This window comes from Rhea americana, unplaced genomic scaffold (genome assembly GCF_003343005.1).
Source record: "Rhea americana isolate MKP2758 unplaced genomic scaffold, rheAme1 scaffold_369, whole genome shotgun sequence".
NCBI classification, from domain to species: Eukaryota; Metazoa; Chordata; class Aves; order Rheiformes; family Rheidae; genus Rhea; species Rhea americana.
This window is the reverse complement of record NW_028186500.1, coordinates 556,582-571,415: the sequence shown is the minus strand read 5'-3', so window position 1 is coordinate 571,415 and position 14,834 is coordinate 556,582. Positions and strand designations below refer to the sequence as shown.

Sequence of the window (14,834 nt, the reverse complement as noted above, 5' to 3'; positions counted from 1 at the left end):
CGCACGTGTCCGTCTGTCCGTCCATCCGCGCCGCGGGCGCCGACAGAAAAGGAGCCGCTCGGCCCCGCGCGGGAGCTCGCTGCGGAACGGGAGCTGGGGCGCTTTCATCCCAACACCGGCTTAAAAAAAAAAGAAAAAAAGAAAAGAAAAAAGAAAAGAAGAACAAGCTGCTTTTAAACTTATTTCTTTTTAATTCCACGCGTGCTAGCCGGAGCGGCTGCGGCGAGCTAACGGATACGAGGCCATCTGTTATATGCGTGTATTTGTATGCATCACTTTTAATTTGCTGAAGGCTTCCTAACGAGGTGTAATTGCTGCAAATATGCCCGCTTGCACTCAAATATTAATAAATATATGCATATATAGATATGGACTGTCGCGAAATACCCCCCCCCCGAGCTGCGCAGGGCAAGAGAAAGCTTTCATGCTGCAACTATAGCAACTACGAAAATAGCAAAGCGCACTGATTTCGCGCATGAACCTGTTCCCGGCGTCCAAAAGACACCGTGCGCTGCGCGCTTTATATACCAGCTCCCAAAATATCCGGGTCCTGATAGGATGAGAAACCGCTGTCATGTTCTTGCACCAGGCCAATTGCAACGCCGCAGTTCCTGTGCTGCTAAAGATGTTTCCTGTTGATAGCGCAGGAGGACGACGCAGCGCCGGGCTGCTAATGTTATCTGGGACCCTCGTGACCTCGCGGAAACGTTAACAATTGCGGAGTTCACGGCGCGGCGAAGGGCTCCGGCTCGCGCTGCGGGGTTTTTTTTTAATAAATAAGGAAAATAAGCGCTCGTCCCGCAGCCGTTCGGCTGCTATTGGCCGGGAGTTCGTTAAAGCGGCCGGGACGCAGCGGAGCGAAGGGGGCTGCGAAACCGCGCGGCGGCTCGCCCTTTTCGACCCAAATCCCCTGGAAAGGACGAATTGAAACTGTAAAAATGAAGTTTTTTGTGTTAAGTCAGTTCTGAGCTTGCTCCCTTCCACCCTGAGCTCGCTCGGGTGGTTTGACGTTCCCCCCTCTGCCCGTACCGTCCTACCGTTGGCGTTTATAAACTGCCCTCGTTCGTGCCTTCCTGCCAACTTTTTTACCAAAGTCTCCCCAATTTCTTTGCCCTTGCAGCCTCGCTGTCAGTGCCAGAAGCACCCCGCAGCCGGCACCCGGCGCTTGCACCAGAGCCCCCAGCGGAAAAAGCCAGCGTCAGCTTTGTCCTCCTACCGTCTAACCCCACGGCGTGAGCCCCGGCTGCCCCATTTCCCTGAATATTCATCTGTTTTTCTTTCAAAAGCCCCAGTACAGAAAACACTGTGCTTGAGATAGTCTAGGAAAGTCTCAGCTTGGGGAATGGATGTTCCTTAAGAACCTCCCCCCCCCCAAAAAAAAAAAAAGTTTCTGATTTCTTGTTTTAACTTAATGGAAAAAAAAAAACATTTTAAAGCTTTATAATTAATACTGGGGCCTTCGCTCTGCGCTAGCTCCCTTGGCGCGGCGCTTGTTCCCAGCCAGGCACAGTGGGAGAGGGTGGGAGGCAGAGTTCATTCATTTTTGTAGCATAACATCGAGCAGATCGTGTTTGGATTTCACTGGCTATTTGTTGTTTTACATTTCTTTGCTTTATATTGGAGAAGGGCCTGCAACAAAACTTTGATCCAAGGTACAAATCCGCAGCCAAGATTTGAACTAAGCCTGCAAAACTTTCCCTAGGACGGGCCGTGGCCCAGCACGCCGACTTCGGGAGCGCCTTGCTCTGCGCATTTCTGATTATTCAGATCTAGGGGGTTGGTTTGAGCCTGTTTCTCCTTATTTATTTGACCAGCAGCCTGCAAATGAGCTTGGAGGCTTGTGCCACGCAGGCCGGTAGGATTTTGAGACCCACCACCTAGGAAGTCCATGGACAACGCAACGAGGTTGCATCAGCGCGACTCCACCGTGGCCAGGGAAGGAGTCAACAAGACCGGAACGAGCATAAAGAAATTCTGGCGGCTTGAAAGGGGAACAGTGTGCGACAGGAGAAGAGGAAGGGAAAAATAAGGTCTTAATCACAGAAATGGTTCCTGGCGTAACCTTCAGTACAGAACCATTGTAAGCCCAAACGCCCCGGTTCAGCCAGGCTGCCAACCGCGAGCGGCACGAGAGCTGAAGTGGGAAAAGTGGCTTTAATTTCCTGGGCGATGGCGTTGATTTTGCAGAGGTTTTGAAAATCTAAATTTCAGGTGTCTTTTTTTACACCAAGTTCGTGCAGACTTAGCCCAGAACGTGCTCAAGGAGAACCAAGAACCCTTCATTTTCAGAGCACACGCAGAAGTCCGGCTTAAGCTTCAATTCCTGTCCTTGAAAACGTGTCGAGTTTGTGTGTTGAGGAACTGGGCAGGAACGAGCACAGCCGACCGTTTCTGCCAACAGCAGCGGGCGTCAACCGCGGAGCGGAGAACGGACGGGAACGCGCACGGCGGGGTTCGAGGTGCCGAAGTCCAGCCCGTTTCTCCTCCCAGAACATAAAGTCAGACGCAAACAGGTGCAATCGGTTAACCTGAGACAAACCCGCGGCGGATAAAGCCTCGTTGTCTCTCTTTATAGACAAAACCAGCTTAGGTCAGGGTCAAGAAGCACGCAAGGCGATCCAAACAGCAAACGGGCGAAAAGGCATGGCAATAAGGAAGGAAAAGTCGAAAGACGAAAGAAGAAAAACAATAAAACAACCCCCCGGCTGGAAGACAGAGGTGGAATGAAGCTTGGCAGCTGTTATAGTCTTTTTTTATAAAAGAAAACAAAGCAAAACTAGCTTTCTCTAAAGGTAATCCAGTGAAAAAGGGACTCGCTTCCCCGGAGCTACGAGTAAGAGTTTATAATCAAACAGGAGCGCCTGCTGCGCCTGGGTTTCGCGAGCAGTTCGGAGGTGGCGGCCCCACACCGCCGTTCAGCCTCGCTGAGCCGGTTACGGCCGTGACGCGCTCGTGTCTTTAGGTCCAGCACCGGCTGCAGCCAGCGCCGGGTCGCTGCTGCCGCAGCCCTGCCTTTCGCTGCAGCTCTTCCCCGCGGGCTCGTGCCCTCTGCTCTGGGCAGCGCTCTTTCAATTATCACGTATTATATAAGCAACATCAGAAAAATTACGGGCATTAACAGGGAACGGCCAAACTAAATTAAAGAGCGGGTTACTCCAAAACATCACACTGAATAAACCTAAAGATTTTTTTTTTCCCTCTAAAGCCTTTTTTTTTTTTTTGCTAACATGAACTCAGAAGCAGTAAGACAGCTGTACCTTCCAAGTCAAACAGTACGTCAGCACGCTGTCTGCGTGCATGAGACTGTTTCTTACAATTAATGGGAATAGACATCCTCAGAACCAGCTGCAACACACGGCGTGCTCAGGATGCCATCTACTGGCAGAGCCGGTCGTGGAAGGGACCGAGGGGAAAAAAGGGGGAAAAAAAAGAAAAGGAGAGGAAAGAAAAGAAAAGAAAGAGGAGAAAACCAGTACCAGAAATGTACTGGTTTGTTACAATCTTCTCCTGTTCTAAGGAAGCAAGATGCACACAAATGTCACTGCAAGAAGTGAAACTACCTTGTTACTCCAAGGGAGAAGCACCCTGAGGAACAGCTATCTGATCAGCCATCGTATTAAACGAGAGGTAGACGAGGGTGTAATTTTGCAGGGGGGATGGGGGAAATGCTTCCGCAGGCTCACTGCTCTTGAAGCAGGACATAGCAAATACACTGAAATTTGTGGAGAAAAGTTTACTTCACGGCTTATTACAAAAACAGAATTGCGGAGAATATTCAAACACTTTTGGCTTGGTGGTAGAAACAGACACGTGTTTTCAGAGCCACTTCACCATGGCAAGTTTAGTCTTTCTGTGCTCTGAATTCCAGGTAACACAGACAGCCCTGTGAAACACCACTGAATGGAAAATGCATACAAGATCTTGCTTATTTGAATTATTCAAATTCTCTTGATTAAAAAGTATTCTACATTAGGCACATCTGTAATATATTGGCTGATCATCAAATTTAACCATTTCTTACGTTGGGGAGAAAGCTGAAGCCACCAACACAAAAAAATTTTGCAGTTGCTCTAAGAACAAAACTTGCTATTTCGTCACACCCCCAGCCCCCAAGAGAAAAGTTATTCTTGAACAAAAACTAGTGCGAATACTGCATCTCTCATTTCTGCTTTTGTGCCTGCGTAGATATCAGGGATCCACATTTCAAGAATGAATGGATTAAGGGTTTTTTGTACTGTGTGTTAATACTAGTTCTGCGGTAAACATGCAAAGCTTGTAGAGAACAATTATGAGTATAAAAAAGAGGTGGGTATTTTTTTAATATATGGTAAATAGATCAGAAATAACTTTATAAAAGCTGAAAGTTCCACTTATACAGGCCTGATGCTACAGTAACTGAATGTACTCTAAGATCAGAGGGTAGATCTGGCTGTGGATCAAAGTGACAAAAGGATGAGTGAGGTGCACTTGATTCAAAGAGGCCTTTTTGCCCTTTATTACTTCCTGGACAAGTAGGGCTGATGCCCATCATTGAAACAGACTCAAATGGCTACAAAATATAAGAAAAATACTGTTCTGGTCCACAAGATACAACCTTCAACAGGAAGACAAATGAAGCTATTGAGTCACATTTTACAGGCAAGTAATTACAATGAACAGTTTGAAGAACAGAATCATCAGATGGATTAAGTAATTGGTCAACCATTTACAATTTTAATATAAAATGTTTAGTCCAGTCATAAGCTTAATTTTTCAAGTGAAAATGAGTAGTGGAACCAAGATCTTGAACAAGATGATTTAATTTGTTTCAACATAAAGCCTGTTGGGTGACAAATGCAGTAACTTTTACTCCAGAACACACATTTCCACATCGATGATCATCTAACCAGCCACTGTCTTGTTATTACCTAGACATCTTCAGATTTCAGTTCCTTCTGAAACAGACCTTCCTATAACATGATAGAAGCTGCATCTCAGGGGAATTTAGTTGATTTTTTTGCTAATAATATTTACTGTATATATAGATACATATATTCTACAAGAATTTAATGGGGACAATGACCAGAATATCTTTTCAGTCTTGTGGCAGAGTCAAAGCTCTTCAACAAAGTGGTGTTAAGAACCTTGTACTCTATATGTATTATAACAGGTTCATGGACAAATATGTAGCTTTCAATGGTTCAAATTCAGCATCTGTCAGGAGTACTAAATTCAAACAAAAACATTCTAAAAAATTAAAGAAAATACTGATAATTGTTAATTTTTTTCTGAAATCAAAACAATTATATACACCCATGCCAATCTTGCCTTCTCAGAAAAATGAAACAGCATGTTAAAAAAACCCCAAACTTTTAACATTCTGAATTGTTCTGCATTCTGCCAAGAAGCTTATGATAACAGTTGTTTACAAATGGAGGAGACTGAGAAAGCAAGCATCCCTTTCAGGGCAAATAAACAATTCTAGAGAACTACAGGAAAGAAGGGAAATAATTGGCCAAAGCAGATATGAAGGCAAGCTGGAAGAGAAATGGTAACTATTTCCATCAGCCTCTCCATAAACAACAATCAATGGTCAGGAAGAGGTTGGAGCACATTACTATTTTTTGGCAAAAATCCCCACTATCTTCCTATCAAATTTCATCGCCTCCACAATTGTTTTGTTTTTTTAAATACTTAATATAAGGTATTATACCTACACATTATAGTTTTGAATTTTGTCTTACTAATAAAGGAAAAGCAAATATTACTTAATTGGCATAGGGTTTTTATAATGTATTGGGATTCTTCAACTTGCACCTGGACTAATTTGAACCAGCAATCATCATGCTTCCACAGAGATGTTCCTGTTGATATTTACTTCTGTGACCTCGTTTTCTGTTAACTTAGTTTTAACACACCTAAAATTTTAATGGTTTACAAAGCCACCACTTGAAGCTGTTCTTCCACATAAATTGGTCTAAAATCACGCATAAATAGGTTTTTTTTTGGACTTTGGATAGTTTTAACTCATATTCCGTAAATCTTTGTAAGTTAACAGAGCTTTGAATGAGTTAAGGCACCCAGATGCCCTAAAAAAAAAAATAAATACTTTGGGCTAAATACAACTAAGTGTTCAGCAGTCATGTAATTGCACAATCGTCTCCCTAATTTGTAGTACAGTGCTGCCAATGTCTTTAAAGACTCTAAAATATGAATACTAGAAACTTTGTGAGTACAACTGACAAGGCATTGACAAGACATTCTCAAGGTTCATTTTGTATTCCTGTCTCCTCAAGATAACTGCTACTCCTAATGTAATTAGCATTTAGCAGCAAGATCGGCATGTTGTAAGAATGAAATAAATATCCACACAATCGATACTAATGGTTCAAATGCTCAAACACATTATTGAAAACAGTAATTTTCCAATCTTTCTCCTGCACAATCCGTGTTTGTAGAAACAAGACCTTGGCAACAACATTCACAGCTCTCAGTACCACAGAGGTTTCTGCAAACAAACTCTAGGCCTGAAGTTCTGTCTTCTGTGGTGCTTGCGTTTACTGCGTTCGAAGCTGGTAGTCTGTAAAAGCAAAATTTCAATGGTTATGATCAGCAAATTGGGATGGATACACACACACACACACACACAATATACATAAAAGCAGAAATAACCTAAACGGAACAAAAAAACACAAACAAAACACTCTGTGCATGCTTACACAAAAAAAACTCTTTTCTTCTGCTTGCTAGCAGATCTAGCAGCTTTTAGTACTGACAGCGTCTTACTCTTTTAAAGCTGGCAGAATATTTGTGAGCATTGCTTAGTTTTTAATTTTGTACCCTAGAAAAGTAATTGAGTCCCAGCTTAATTATAAAATCCTTGAACAGCATTACTGAGCTACTGTTAGGTCTTCCATTAAGATTGCAAGGTGASTGAAGAAAGCAGTATCTGTAAATGTAAAACATACCTATAGCCTGTTACTGAATATCGGCAAATGTTTTTTTGTGCGTTTCAAAGTGTTGGTGTATGCTACAGAAACAAGATATGTGAGATCGAGATGTCTACAGTCTATTGCTTTCCAATTTACCTCCATTCTGGGTAATGTAACGAACCCATGGGAGAGCCTGATAGCCACTCTTCTCAATTATCTTTAAGTAGCGGACCTGGAAAGAGAAGTATGTTACATGACTCTCATTTCAGCCAAACAGTGTTTAATAAAAAATGTTTCTTGTCAAAAAARTGAATTTTATGGACAACAGTGAACAAGAAAAATAAGTGGAACAAAACTTTCAGATGCAAGGAGGGGGATAAAGCCCAGACACTTGCATTAACAGCATGTTTTCTAGCTGAAATAACACAGCCAGTTCTCTGATCAGTCTCTCTAAAGAAAGTCCTCCTAAGGCAGGAGAAATCCAGAATCATCATAGTCATACTATAAACATCAAGGAGTCATGGCACTTCCATATGATGAGCTGAAGGAAGTATTTGCAGGAGACAAGAGACAGCCAGGACATTAAATACATCAAAGAACTCGAGTAAGTCAGGAGCTTTACAGGCAAGGCAGAAAGTGCTACAAAGCTTAACTGCAACAATTTATGAGTCTAGTATGTTAATTTACCATTAATTTTCTATTTTCAGCTACTAACCTGTATTCCTGAGGTGGTGAAATATGGAATCTCAAACTTGACACTAATGGGAGGTTTTCCTTCTTTATCTTCAGCTTCAACACTTGGAAGTCCAAAGTGAGCTCTCATCAGATACTCCTTTCCACCCTACCGAAAAAAGGCTTTTTTGAAAAAAAAAAAAAACTTTCTGACAATAAGTCAGTAATTGCTGAACTCCACTAATTATTTCAGTTCTTTTCTAAGGTTTACAAGTGAGCACTTATTTCTATTCAAAAATAARATTCAGGTATTTTCTAAACTGCAGATTTAATTAAGACCAGCCTAGGGACATAACTCATTTCTTCAGCAGTCTCACCCTCAAAGATGATAAAGCAAGTTAGGTTCTTGTGGGTAATGATTTCATCAGAATAGTCAGCATGACAGGTAACAGTGCTACCATTCCATTAGCATTTGAAAGAGATTGTGCTTTTTGGGCAGTACCATGAGCAATAATCTGACAAAYAAAAACAGCTGCTACAAAAACTAGGCCAAAGGATTACACCATCCACTGACATCCCTCAAACTCTGTTGTCTAACCTAGTTCTGCAAAATTATACCACCTGAAAAAGTTGTTACAAACACTAGGATCTAACATATCTACGGGCAAGTTCCAATTCTTTATCTGAGAGAAAAGGGGAAAAAAAAGGCCACTACTACTTGTCTGATAGTATTAGAAGCTGCTTTAGGCTGAATTGGAACATTCATAAAATATTAACGTTAAATAATTATCACACCATTAGGTGATAAGACTGTAAAAATAACACTTACTGGAAAAGATTTAATGGACCAGACAATTTCACTGTTCTCTGGAACCCATTTGACACTTCCAACTGTGGTTTTAAACTTTGGCGAGTCTGCATCATTAGGAACTGGAATGTGAATCTCCACATTGTTGGCAGTTGATCTACGCTTAAATTGACTTTTTGCCTAAAGAAGAAAAGTGAGAAAAGCAGACTTTAAATATTTCCATTTCATTTTTCATTATGCAAATGATTCAGAGGTTTGTGAGAGGAACAATTCCCCTCCTCCCCAATCAGTGATCTATTTACTGAAAAACAGGATTGAAATGCAGAGATCATACCTTACAAATGAAATTTGCAAGAGATGCAAATCCCACAAAAATACTAAATATTTGTATAAAACTGCATGTACCACTGGCCAAGCTTCAAAAACAAATGAGAGGGAAGACTAAAATTAGGCATAATTATTTTAGAACTTCTGACCTTGATCATGTACTCGATGCGGCTGTGGGAATGTTTTTCAATCACAGACTCAATCCAGATCAGTGGTTTTACCTGGTGGTGAAAAACACTCAACAGCTGTAGGTTTTACTTTGACATGGTCAGAAAAACGYTGTTTTCCCATAAAGCTACACTCAGCACATGAAACCCACAGAAAACAAARTCTGTAGTGTTTGAAATTACCATCTCACCCCCACCCCAGTGTTTATACAAACGAGGAATCTTGACAYACATACAAGGAAATATTACAAAAATTACAGGTTTTATAAGTGTATCTCTGAATAATCCCTAATAACAAACATTTTCATTCCAAAATAGTCAATATCTCAAGTCACAAAGGACTGAACTATGACACAYCCCAAGAACAACAACTCTAATTTAAAGTACTGTTTTTAAGAATTAATGCTCCACTAAGGAGAGAACTTCATGACTTTTTATTTGCTGTCTCCTGTCATCATTGTATATTATGGACACTCTATATACGGAATTTTTCCTTTTCTAAGGTGAAAGCTAACCTTATCACTATAGCTAACATACACTAATACATTAAATGGCCTAAAATACTGCTACTGTCAGGCACAGWGCACTGTCAATTCATCGTGCAATTAGCTTAAAGTCACAGAAATGGTATTTTAGAGACTTACTGCCAAGTTATTTCTAAATTCTTACTTTCTCTAAAAATAGTGTGCACAAAGTTTTGCTATTAACAGTTGATTTAATAACTACTGTACTGTATTTGAGAGAAAAAAAAAGACAAAAGCCATTCACAATAGCACCTACATTCTAAAACATTCTCATTTAAAAAAAGATTCTAATCTAGATCCAAACATGCAGACTTACGTGGGTATTAAGACGATATGACATGAGTTCAAACTCTCCATCAGGTGGAATGAAAGAAATTGTCCTGTCATTTTCAAAGCGAGAGAGACGAACACATTGGTGAAACTTTACATCTTCCAGTTCTACTGATTTACTTTTGCCACCTATCAGAAAATACATATGCCAAAGTTTCAAGGTGCTACAAAAATTACGTCCRAAGTCTCATCACAGCTGGTTATGCAGCAAAAATAGTTGTCTGCTGACAATCCCCCCTGCTTTAGCCAACGTTTTATTTAGCTTGCTATAGCTATAGCTTTCTTGAAGACCTCAACAGCCTCAACAAAAAGAGATGAAGRAGCAAACTGATGCTTACCATAGTATTCTATTTTTGGTTAGTACTGTCACACAAAAGACCTCATGTGTTTCTACACTGGAAAAGGGAGTAGTTCTATCATTTATGAACAAATCCTTTCACCTGAACCTCAAGCACCTCAAAGTCTAAGAATCCAGATAACATTCCTCATGATTACAGAGGTATCACTGAAATACTCACGGCCTGTATTATCAAAGAGAACTTTGTCATTTAAACCAAGGCGAAGCTCTGGCATCCCTGAGAGAAAGACTCTCATTTTAATGGATCCAACAATCTCGCTCCGTAATACATTCCCATTGGCACTGACCTGAGGAGCAAGGGAAAGAAAGGTAAGAATGCTCTGATGCGGTATGTCATGAAATTAAACAACACTCCTCCACCCATCCCAGTTTTTGGGGATTTCTTTCTCCTGAGAAGTCATGCCAATGGAGTATGATCAAGGAGGTGACAGGGACAGATGGAAGGAGGAGGAAGAAAGAACAYATCAGAAGTTAGTTGCAGACTTGTCAGAAACAAAATACACCCAAATGGAGTACTATTCATCTACTGGATGCCTTTATGGATACTCAATCTTAAGACATATAGATTGTTTTACATATTACAGTACACCTAACCACAGTTAGTCTGACTCTTTATTGTACCCTTGCAGGTTACTATAAGCTCTTTACAACACTTACTACTACAATTCTCATTAAAAGATCAAATAAAAGWTACTTACCAAAAGGTTAACAGATTCTATAACATCCAGGAACACTTCATTTTTCCTGTATTTTATCCCTTCTGATCTCCACGACACAGCATTAGTAACAGTTGCAGGTGGACGTGGAGCTCCAGTTTCAAGTTTGTGACCTTCCTGAGTGATGTACCTTTACGACCACATAAAGGTAACAGAAAATATTAAAATTACATTTTGCAGCTTTTGAAGCATCTTTAACGTCCGATTCACATGAGCAACACACAACAGAATTTTGATACTACAAACCTACATCTTAGGAAGAGTTTGATTCTTTTTTGGGCAAACAGATCAAGCCAAAGCACCGGTTTGTATATTGTAGAATACTGAAATCTTCCTAAGAAATTTGTAACTGAAGTGAGGCAGACTGTTACTTACTCTTGTAAAATTTTACTATCAGTGGTTTGTGGATAACCAAAATCCATAAGCTCATCTAACAACTCATAAATAATAACAAAATTATCCCGAATGCTTTCTTCTTCCAGCTCCTTGAAATATTCAGAAAAAACCTGAAACAACATTCAGAGAAAGCAAAATATTAATTGAGGAACAACAGCATCTTCACATAGCGTTCTTGCTAAAACCCACTCATTTAAAATGGAACTGCAAAATCTTAGACGTAACTCTAACTACTATGAAAAATATTTATTCCAGTTAAAGTAYTTTTTCTTACCAAGTACAGATGAACCAAACATAAAACCCACATTATATGACCCTACGCATGCAACAAGTTCCCAATCCTCCTCTGTGTTCTCAGGTCTTATGCAACTACTCACATCATTGTGTCACATCTTTTGCCTACTCAGCTACAAAACATAAATTCCATTACTGGTGGTTAGGAAAATACTTCTGTAATATAACTGAATATAAACACAAGTGCTATTACCACAGCGCTCTTTTAAAAAGTGAAAGTTCTATGCACTTTTATTTAGATCACATTCAGATGGAAAAAAAAGACAGAAATTACTTTTAAAATTTCATACTCACCTGAACTACTTTATACAGAAATGAAAACACCAGTGATACACAAGCATTCTTCTTAGAAGTTGCAACAACTGATAAAAGATGTTCAGGAACATGCATTCGAAGTTATCATTCCAAATAATTTTTAACATGTGCATTTTCAAAACTATGGTACAGCAATTATGGTTGGCCACAATATTTAGTTAACAGTATCTCTAGTCAAGTGCAATATAAAGATTCAGGACTTAGTTTATTAGAGTAAAATTAATATAAATACATTTCTGTGCTGGAACATGCTATGTTATCTAAAGCATAAAATCATTTTATTTAATATTATGCCTTATGCCACTTCACCCATATCCARTTTTGCATTTAGACACACAGTGAAAATCAGCAACGTATCAGCAACTGACGTATCACGTCAAGCGTGATTTGCAATACAAAGGATACGATATAGGTTGTTATGTTTAATCCACATAAAACGAACTCCTCCATGTGCAAGGATAGGAGAAAGTGTCCCCTCTTCTTCCTTTTCCATAAGGATTGGCATAAAATGCTCCACCTCTGACATGTCCACATCTCCGCGGTAATTTCGACAGATTAGAACCTAYAAAAAGGACAACAAAATCTTTAATCTTTTTCTTTTTCTACAGGTGATGTTACCATGCAGGAGCAACACACAAAATCCTTGGAAAGTCTCTTTAAAAAACTTGAAAAACATCAGAAAATTTCACTCTAGCCACTCTGCATAATATATATGCAAGACAGGATTCCARAACACTTTGTTGACTAGAGTGCAAGCGCTAATCTTTCATTGCAAAGTCATGCATTAATATTTTCTAGAGCTATTCTTCACCTATAGCTGCACACACCCTGGTAGCAAAAAATASCTAACTCAGATGAGAGAAACTCTCTCCAGTTATAGCAGAGCACAGTTACCCCGAACAGGATGCCCARGAGCCCAACGGACAGGTCGGATATCTGCAGACCTCCCCCAGCATCTCCAAGCGCCAAGGACGGACCCAAGCCACATCTCCCCCATCGCAACCTGCCTTCCCCGTGCCGTCGCCCAGCAGGTGAAACCGCGTCTGAGGGATCCGCGGAGGGGCCAGCGGCTCCCACAGGCCTCAGCAGCAGCCGAGGAGAGGCCAGGGCGGCCTCAGAGGCTCGGCCCCCCTCTCACAGGCCCGGGGCAGCCCCAYAGGCCCGACGTGCCCGCGCCCCTCGGCAGCCCAGGCCGGGGCAGCCTCGGTTCCGCAGATCCTCCCGCCCCTCTTCGACGGCAGCCGCCCCCGGGCCTCACCTTCCCCTTCAGGTCCAACACGTAGACGGCGCTGGCCGACATCGCGCCGCCGCCGCCCGGGCCGCCCCGTCCCCGGCCACGGACCGACTTCCGCCTCCCGCGCCGGCACTTCCGGCAGGAAGCGGCGAAACGAGGCCCGGCTGCCGCGAGGAGGGATACGAGCGCAGCGCCCGGCCGCGACGGCGGAAGGACACCGCACCCCACCGCCCCACTGTGCCGGACAAAAATAGGCCCCTGCGGGGGAGGTCCGACCTCCCTGGAGATGGGTCCGCGCTTCAGAAATGACCCCAGTGGCGGGCTGGGCAGGAGCAGCGCTGAGTGAAGGTCCGTGGCCCACGGAGAAGGAGGCTGAGCATCCTGGCCAAATGCTCAGCATTGCTGGCCAACCCGACCACAGCACACACAACTCATTTTTAAGAGAGAGGTTAGGCTTTTGGCCAACATCTCTCAAAAAAGAGTAAGTATTGTACACAAAGATAGAAACCACAGGAAAAACTCACATGCAAATGTCTGCTTTATCAGCACCCTTACCTATTTTTCCAGGTAACCAAGCACCAAAAAAGGACAAAAGAAGCATTTTAATGAGAAGTTATATCAGAATTACAAGAGGATTTTAGAAAACAGCAGAACCTGCCTTAACTCTGAAAGAACTCAAGATACAAACAAACAATACTGTTCCTGTAATTTACAAGTGCAGCTTACACTAATTAAGAGACTGAGATTCTTCAGTTACAGAAAGGAGAACAGTTAGTATCAAACTCATATAAGAAGAAGTTTTCCAGCTGGCTCGCAGGGACTGGTTTTGGCCTTAACCCTGCTTTGAGCTCTGAGAAAATAGCCCACTGCACCTATCTAAATCAAAGCTTTCACTAGCCAAGAAGAGGTTTTGTTGAATACTTTGCAAAAAAGACAAAACAGTCAAGACAGTGCAAGGTCATAAATGTTCAAGAAAATATATTAAATGTTTGATACCGGGAATACACAGATTTACATAGCAATCCCTGTTCAATACGAACACAACTCCCAATCCAAAGCCTTGTAAGAACACAGCCTGTTCACTTAGTCCAGCTGACTTTAGGAATGTCGTAATGCTCAGTCAGAGTATCCAAGTGTCTGTTAAAGTCCTAGAGGAGAGAAAGAGAGAGAAAACGTGAAATGTTTGACGATTTAACTGATGTTGAACCGYGCCACGGCCTCGCAGCCTCCTGGCTTTTGGGTTTCACAGAGGCGAAGCTGCTCCTCCGAGCTGACAACACTCTCCGTGTTGATAAATACAGGCGGGCCGGAGTAAACGAGGCGAATTTCGTGTTTACCTCCACCCTCTGTTTATGGGTCTTGGAGGCTTTCTTCAGGATCCTCTCCATTTGCTGAGGAAGACACAACACAGGCCGTTACCCACCGCGCTCGCGGCCCCCTCTGAGGGCTGTCAAGCCCCAGCCCAAGCTGCCGGGCCGGGTCTGGCCCCCGGACGGGGCGGCCCTACCCGCTTCTCCTGCATCTTCTCGTAGGCCACCTGCGCCGGGGTGCGCTTGTCCAGGCCGCGCTTCTTCTCCTCCTCCTGCTTCTTGCTGCTCACGATCTGCTCCAGGATCTGCCCCTTCTCCTTCGCCTTCTTCTTCTTCCTGCGGGCAGAGGGCGGTCAGCGCCCAGCCGTGGCTGTCCCCGACTCTACCGCGCTGCCCCACCGCGCTCCCCTCACCGCTTGCCGGCGCCCAGGGCGGCGCCGCTGCCCTTGAGCCGCAGCGGCCCGCGCTGCAC

General features: G+C 42.6%; 2 protein-coding genes across 3 annotated transcripts in view; both read right to left on the bottom strand.

The window, feature by feature from the left end:
• Nucleotides 1-4,467: 4,467 nt before the first annotated feature.
• On the bottom strand, nt 4,468-13,186 carry AP1M1 (adaptor related protein complex 1 subunit mu 1). 2 transcript variants are annotated; one of them, XM_085312638.1, is made up of 12 exons: nt 13,077-13,186; nt 12,224-12,380; nt 11,798-11,865; nt 11,189-11,319; nt 10,796-10,943; nt 10,258-10,384; nt 9,726-9,868; nt 8,868-8,939; nt 8,413-8,571; nt 7,627-7,752; nt 7,068-7,143; nt 4,468-6,559 (listed from the first exon to the last, which is right to left on the bottom strand). In XM_085312638.1, the coding sequence occupies exons 1-12, from the start codon at nt 13,116-13,118 to the stop codon at nt 6,537-6,539; spliced, it is 1,272 nt and encodes a 423-aa protein (XP_085168764.1). In that variant the 5' UTR covers nt 13,119-13,186; the 3' UTR covers nt 4,468-6,536. The 2 variants fall into 2 exon arrangements, with proteins under 2 accessions (XP_085168764.1, XP_085168765.1); XM_085312639.1 differs by lacking the exons at nt 4,468-6,559; nt 7,068-7,143 and having other exon boundaries at nt 7,639-7,766.
• Nucleotides 13,187-14,013: 827 nt separating this feature from the next.
• The window catches only part of FAM32A (family with sequence similarity 32 member A), a 1,465-nt gene continuing 644 nt past the window's right edge, over nt 14,014-14,834 (bottom strand). The window contains exons 2-5 of the mRNA XM_085312609.1: nt 14,776-14,828; nt 14,560-14,698; nt 14,390-14,443; nt 14,014-14,200 (exon numbers count right to left, since the gene is read on the bottom strand). Of these exons, the coding sequence (XP_085168735.1) occupies nt 14,132-14,200; nt 14,390-14,443; nt 14,560-14,698; nt 14,776-14,828 (315 nt within the window). The 3' untranslated portion in view covers nt 14,014-14,131. The remainder of the gene's footprint in view (nt 14,201-14,389; nt 14,444-14,559; nt 14,699-14,775; nt 14,829-14,834) is intronic.

Excerpts from the sequence above, each read along its gene's own strand:
- AP1M1 (XM_085312638.1), bottom strand. The coding sequence starts at position 13,118 with ATGTCGGCCAGCGCCGTCTACGTGTTGGACCTGAAGGGGAAG. Across the intron at positions 9,869-10,257 it reads TCTCTTTGATAATACAGGCC|GTGGCAAAAGTAAATCAGTA; the intron begins GTGAGTATTTCA and ends ATTTTCTGATAG. Across the intron at positions 6,560-7,067 it reads TTACATTACCCAGAATGGAG|ACTACCAGCTTCGAACGCAG; the intron begins GTAAATTGGAAA and ends TTGCTTTTACAG.